At 38.5% G+C, this 6971-nt stretch overlaps 1 protein-coding gene across 1 annotated transcript in view; it reads left to right on the top strand.

The window, feature by feature from the left end:
• LOC107674105 (transmembrane protein 121-like) overlaps positions 1–6416 on the top strand; it is a 23875-nt gene extending 17459 nt beyond the window's left edge. The window contains exon 2 of the mRNA XM_016467992.1: positions 4870–6416. Coding sequence (XP_016323478.1) covers positions 5336–6286 — 951 coding nt within the window. The 5' untranslated portion in view covers positions 4870–5335 and the 3' untranslated portion in view covers positions 6287–6416. The remainder of the gene's footprint in view (positions 1–4869) is intronic.
• The last annotated feature ends 555 nt before the right edge of the window (positions 6417–6971 follow it).

The raw sequence follows: 6971 nt of genomic DNA, 5'->3' as shown, positions 1-6971 counted from the left end.
CGGTATATACACACACACATACATTGTGCTAAATGACTAAACACAATTTAAATGTAAAATAAAAAACAAACTATTATAAATACAATAATGAGATTTTAATGAAAATCCTGGGAATTCTGTGGGGAAAAAAATCAGTAATACAGCATACATATGCATTGTGGTTATGATAGGAAAATGATGGCCAATATTATTTTGTGATGGCTTTTTTGAGAAAATAATGTTAGAAAATTAAAATAAAAAGCAACAATAAAATAGGCCTCATTTTCTTAATAAGCAAATATAATAACCTATGGTTTTGTTTGGTTTTTGATGTGAAATGTGACCTGGACTTGTTTTTGTGAGACTCACCCAACTAGAGCAGAAAGCATACTCATTCATTACCTTACAAAGCCCCTCTCAGATTTTCAGACACTCGCCGTTTTAATTAAGTGAATGAGGGGGAGGACTGCAGTGGAAAGAGGGAGAGAGGTCAATCAATGAGTAGGAGAGTATGAAACAGCCCTGGAGAGGACTCCAAAGAGATGGAGGAGGATGAGAGACCTGGTTCATGAGGGTTGGGGGATGACAGACCAGATTAAGGTGGGCAGAGAGGTGAGAAGATACAAGGACAACCTCAGTTCCTATGTGACAGAAGTCACATTCTCATAAAATCCATAAGAATTAACGGTGGATTAATTTTCTATAAGAAATACTGAGTGGTGAATCAATTTCTGTTAGAATAATTGATGGCTGTATCACTTTCTATAAGAATAACTGACTGTTGAATCGCTTCATATAATGATTAGTTGACTGACTCTCTTTTTATACTCAGAGACGATGCGGCATTTTCACAGAAAACACAAATGCGCAGGGAATGTTTAACAACAGTCTGTGTTTATGTTTTGTAATACCAAGCCATATAACCATGTGTGTCCACAGAAAGGGCTTTAGAAAACTATGGTCCTTCTGATCTCAGAGTCTTTTGCTGTAATAACACCAAGATGAGAAGAGGGAAAGAGCACAAAATCCTCCACTTCAAGGCAAGTTGGAGCACAGAGCCTCTTTTTTATTTTTCATTACTGTGCGGAAATAAGAGTCACACTCATTATTGTTTTCTTTTATTGGGGGTCTCGGACTGATGATTGCCTGTTACCACAGCAACACTGGAACCTCTATGCAGTATATATACAGGATATCCGGCCCCTCACTTCTTGCTGATCTGTCAGCGAATGTGTGACAGAGCCATAGGCTTATGTCGGCTTTTAAATAAAGTACTTTGTTTTTCTATTGGTTAAGTATGTATGAGAAATGAAATATTAAACATCATTTAGAAACTTTCTTTCGAAAAGATCTTTCGGGAAAGTTTGTTGTGTGCTCATTGAAAATTAATAAAGTGTCTCCGGCTCGATGCGGAATGCAAATCATCCCATGTTTAAACCGTTTAGTAAGCTTTGTCCATGCTTACTCTGCTAAGCATGTTTGGAAGTCACTAGATCTAGGTGTAAATAACTGGAGAAGATGCTAGACAGCTCGTTTTGAAAGTGTTGGGCCTGCCATGATGCATAAATATAAGTTAAATAAAATGTATATGTATAATATGTATCATATGTATGTATTGTCTATATATATAAAATCAGTTCTTCTAAAATCTTCTTCTAAGATATGCATTTTCCCTCCAAATTGTCATTACAATGATATATACTGTATATATATAATTGTAATGACAATTTGGAGGGAAAATGCATTATTTTATTTTATTTTATTATTGTATTTTTAACTTGTCTCAAATGTTTCTCCTGTGCGACAAAATGTAAATAGCATATCTTAGAAGAAGATTTTAGAAGAAATGATTTTAGAAGAATTTATGAGGAATATTTGAGTTCATATTGAAATCTCTGCAGACTTATCTTGATTTGTTTGGTAAAGATGTTGAGATCTTCTGAAAATAGTGAAGACATATGTGAGATCACTCTGGACTTTTTTCTCAGAAGACACATCTGAAGCAGAAATGTCTTCAGTAGTGCATCATTTATTCCTCTTTCTGTCAAAAAGAAACAATTGAGATATTATAGAGCTCTCATTTGTTATTTATACAGGTTGCAGCTGCAATGCAGCAGTTTCATGTGCAATTTCTGTGTTTCTGTGCAACTGTGTTGCATTTTGAAGCCATTAGCAAACATAGAGCACTGCCTGTAATGCTTTGCCTTATGGGCTCCTGGGAGTGTCTAGGGTTTGTCTGCTTCACGGGAGGGAAATATTCCCCATGTGTGTATTGATTGGGCTGATGAGCTCGCTCTCTACTACTTCAGACACTTATTTACTCCCATGTGTTTTGCCACTTTAATTAAACTCTTGATTTAATGCTCTCACTCCATTGCTCTCTTCACTTACAGTACAGTACATTGGGAGAGGAATGTGTGTGGATGTGCTTGTGTGTCTTATAGAGAAGTAAGACCGGCTATGGAAAATTCAGATCTTCTACCAAAAACCCTGAACTACCATGAGATGACAATAAATAGTTGTTGTTAAATAGTTGAGTTTTTTTTATACCCCTTAATATCCCACAATATGACTTTCTGTCTTATAATTTGACTTTATATTTCACAACTTTGTTGACTTTGTTTCTCATAATTGCGACTTTATTTTTATCACATTGTGAAATTATTTATCAGTTGCAACTTGTAATTCCAAATGTATATCTCCCAGTTCGACTTTATATCTCACAACTTTACTTATCTCAAAATTACCTTTGTAGGTCTTTGTAGGCGGAAACAAACTTTCATAAAAACCAAATCTTATAGAGCCCTAGGATAGAAACTCAATTAGGTCAAACCAAACAGAAAAGTACTTAAAACAGATTTAAATTACAGCAAAAGGACCAAATTGGAATTTTACCGGTTCCTAAATTGAGACAAAAATCTGGGAAAATAAAATAAAATCATGTAAAAACAACTGAATGTCATATTCAAAGTAATTTAACATGAATAACTTATTCATATGTATATGCATAAGTACACATTTAATAATGTTTGAACTATCCTTTGAGGCAAAATACATCATAAAAAATCATGCTTTGTGTGATGCATTTAAGTCTCAATCTGTGGTTCCCTCCACCCTCTCCAAAATAAATAGTTCAATCTTCCGCTCAGCTGCACCTTCTGAAACTGAACAGATGAGAGAAGTTCACAAGGTCAGAGAGTCATGTTGTCAGAAATGAAAATCTGTGCACTAGAATAGAAAAGAAAGGGAGAATAAGGAGGCCGGAAGCAGTGTAGAGGCACAATACATAACCAAATTATGTTCTGAGGAGTTTAACAGAGCAGTCATATTGAAAGAACAGACAAATTAAGTTACTGCACATGTCAGAAAAAAAGACAGTTGATATGAAAAAAAAAGTATTCTACTTTGTAATATATATTTTTTTTATGGGATTAGAAAATGAAACTTGTTTTTAACTGGGGTCACTCAATAATTTGTCACAAGGCAATTTATCTGAGCATGTCCATCAGGTCCCAACATTGCTTTACATAATGTTGCAGAAGATGTATTGATCCGTAACACAATTTACACTGAATGGAGCCAGAATTCCTATCCAAAGCTAAATGCATTGATAAATGTAGGTAAAAATTATGATTGCAGAAACAGCAGCATACACAATACAAGATATACTGCCACATTCACTCTATATTTTTCTTTAACATCCATTAGTTTTCTATGGCTCCATGTATTTCTCTCAGAGTACTGATTTAGTGTGTAAGATTGCTATCTCTTTGAGATAGAAATCAATCACTTGAGGAGACGTGCAAGCAAATAGTCTCAATGTTTGCTTCCATATATATCAAACATGAGCAGCACTGACATGAACTAACTAGCAATAGGAGATTGTGAAGGTCCACTGTATGAGTGGTGTGCAAAATGTTGCTGTGATTGAAATTTAATACAAGAGACAGATCTGTTGATCAGCGCTAATCTCTTGATCAAATTTATGTGTCGTTCCCTAATATTCCAGCTGAAGAGGAAATCTAGTGACCGTGAGCTGAGTCCTAATAAGAACACAATGCAGCCGGAAGATTTTCTTTATCTTAAAACAGTTGCTTCCAGGAAGATGCCAGCATTTAAATGTTATGTTTGTTTTTTTTTACCCTTCATGCCTACTGAAACTTACAAAGAATCAGCTGAAAATCTTTTTTTTTTTTAATTATTGTCATTCACGTCAAGCCACCTCACACCTAGATATCAGAGTCAGTGCACACCCTCTGTCTGTCGCACATCCGGTAATATCTCACTTTCCAGAAATCCGAGGGTTCCCTGCTGCGTTAGATTCACCATCACTTATTATCACTCTCTCAATAGAAACCGTTGCTATGGAAGCTGGTGACTCAGAACTCATAGGAATATTAGGGAATTATATTCTAGCAGCTGACACTGTCATGTCTAAGTATGGATAATGCTGCATAGCGAGATCTTGCGTATAGAACCCATACAAAAAGAAGATATTTTCAATTAAAAGTATTCAAAAGTGTTGAGCAATGAAGTCACATGGTAAGGAAAAAAGAGCTTGAAATCATAATTCAGGCTACATTGCACCAGCTAACCGGTACTATGCACTATAAGTGACTGAATGCTTACTTCTACACACAAAAAAGTATTCCTTTTTGGATATTTAAACATGACAAATTCAGTGTCCTCCAAAACAGCTAAAGCCTATTCAACATAAAAGGCTTTAGAGGAATGTAAAATCAACCCAAGGACTTGTGGGACAGTTAGTTACATCTGATTGTGCTAAATTACCACAGTGACCCCTAGTGTTTTGTTTTAAAGCTTCATCAGTTGGAACAAGGTCAAAAACATTCTCTAAAGATAACTAATTTTTCTCTCTTTAATTCACAGGCGCTCAAAGCCAGCAGAGCAGAAAGAGAGCTGTGACCACCCATTTTGTCTGCACGACTGACAATAGTCCTGTGTACGCTCAGCTCCGATGCAGGAATAAGAGACAGCGACAATAGACCAGCACAGTATCCAGCCATGCTGTTTATATGGGTCAGCTGACACAGACAAGCAGACCTATGTCAGTTAGGTCAGGAAGTCAACTTAATCTGGCTCACCAGTGGATACACATACAGATATATCTCAGTCACACTGAATCAAAGAGATATTGATATACGATACTAGTGTGGAGGACATGTGAAGCTCGAAATGCGGTAAAGAGTGGCCATTGGACTGTGTGGAGCTTTGCTGAACGGGCTCCTCAGTCACCAGCATCAATGGACAACAGTTTGCACACCATGAACTAACTTGCTACTTTTGACGGATACGATTTGTTCGTTTTTTTTTACTTCGATAAACAGACAGCAACATGGTTTTGCCACCACCTGACAAGCGGCATGTGTGTTTAACCACCATTGTGATCATGACCAGCATGGCCTTCATGGATGCCTATCTTGTGGAGCAGAATCAGGGCCCACGCAAAATTGGGGTCTGCATCATCGTCTTGGTTGGAGATATTTGCTTTCTTATAGTCCTGCGTTACGTGGCGGTGTGGGTTGGTGCTGAGGTGAGGACTGCGAAGCGTGGCTACGCCATGATCCTCTGGTTCCTCTACATCTTCGTTCTGGAGATCAAGCTCTACTTTGTCTTCCAGAACTACAAGGCTGACCGTAAAAGTCTGGAGACAGTAGCTCGGAAAGCATTGACTTTGTTGCTCTCGGTTTGCGTACCCGGACTCTACCTTGTCCTGGTTGCGCTTGACAGCATGGAGTACGTAAGAACCTTCCGGAAGAAGGAGGACATGCGGGGTCGACTCTTTTGGGTTGCACTTGACCTTCTGGATGTCCTGGATATCCAGGCTAACCTTTGGGAGCCACAAAGGACAGGTCTGCCCATCTGGGCTGAGGGTCTGATGTTTTTCTACTGCTACATCCTGTTGCTCATACTGCCTTGCGTTTCTCTGAGTGAGATCAGCGTGCAGGGCGAGCATCTGTCGCCTCAGAAGATGATGCTCTACCCGGTCCTCAGCTTGGTGACCATCAACATTGTCACCATCCTCATTCGAGGTGTCAACATGGTACTGTTCCAAGACAGCAGAGTCTCGACCATCTTCATCGGGAAGAACGTTGTTGCAATTGCCACTAAAGCCTGCACCTTCCTGGAGTACCGGCGACAAGTTAAAGAGTTCCCCCCACAAGATCCAGCTGGGATTGCCATGGAGATACAGCAGAATTCTGTGCCACACAATCAAACTTTGCCAAATGCCACAACCACCCTCCCAGAAGAGCACTCACCGGCCCGTGAGGTCATTGACACGTGACCAGAGTTGACAAAAACATCAAGACTTTAGTGTTAAGGGGGAAAGAAGAAAACCTTAGTGAGTTCAGACCGGGACACGTTGAAGTATCCTTCTTCTGGTCCCTTTACTGCTGAGCCAGGTGTTCAGCCCTAAGATTACTATTTAGAAGAATTTTTAAAGTCCTGCTCATCTAGGCTGAGTGTTCAAAGGCCACTGATGCTCAGATGCACAAATGGTGGCTCACAAAATCTGGATTTTAACCGGATTTTGTCATTTCAAGCAGCTGTTTTGTGACGTTAGACAGGGAGTGTTTTTTAAAGAGATTTGTGTTATGGTGGCTCACCTTGCTCTCCACGTGAAATCTCCACAGATTTCTGCAGAATGCTCGTAATTTTCAAAATTCAAAGTTGCTTTGCCTCTTGTTTTAATTTATGAAATATTTTAGCTAGTTTGAATATGCTTTCAGCTATAAATGAGAGTCCAGTACTCTCAAATGACCATGTTTAAATGCATTTCATACAATTCTGAAGATTTTCCCCCAAAAATCAGTGCATAAAATGTGAGGAAATCCCATCTAGGCTTGCTGAAAAGCGAAAAATGAGAAACAAAGCATACCAAGATCAGTAGTTAAGTCCACTCCTAATACCGTAATCTGTAAACAGATCTGAAGCAAGAGGTGAACTTCAAGTGAACTTCAAATTATGTT

Source organism: Sinocyclocheilus anshuiensis, unplaced genomic scaffold (genome assembly GCF_001515605.1).
Source record: "Sinocyclocheilus anshuiensis isolate Anshui unplaced genomic scaffold, SAMN03320099.WGS_v1.1 scaffold544, whole genome shotgun sequence".
Classification (NCBI taxonomy): domain Eukaryota; kingdom Metazoa; phylum Chordata; class Actinopteri; order Cypriniformes; family Cyprinidae; genus Sinocyclocheilus; species Sinocyclocheilus anshuiensis.
The sequence above is the reverse complement of the archived record's forward strand: the minus strand, read 5'-3'. Positions and strand labels throughout refer to the sequence as shown.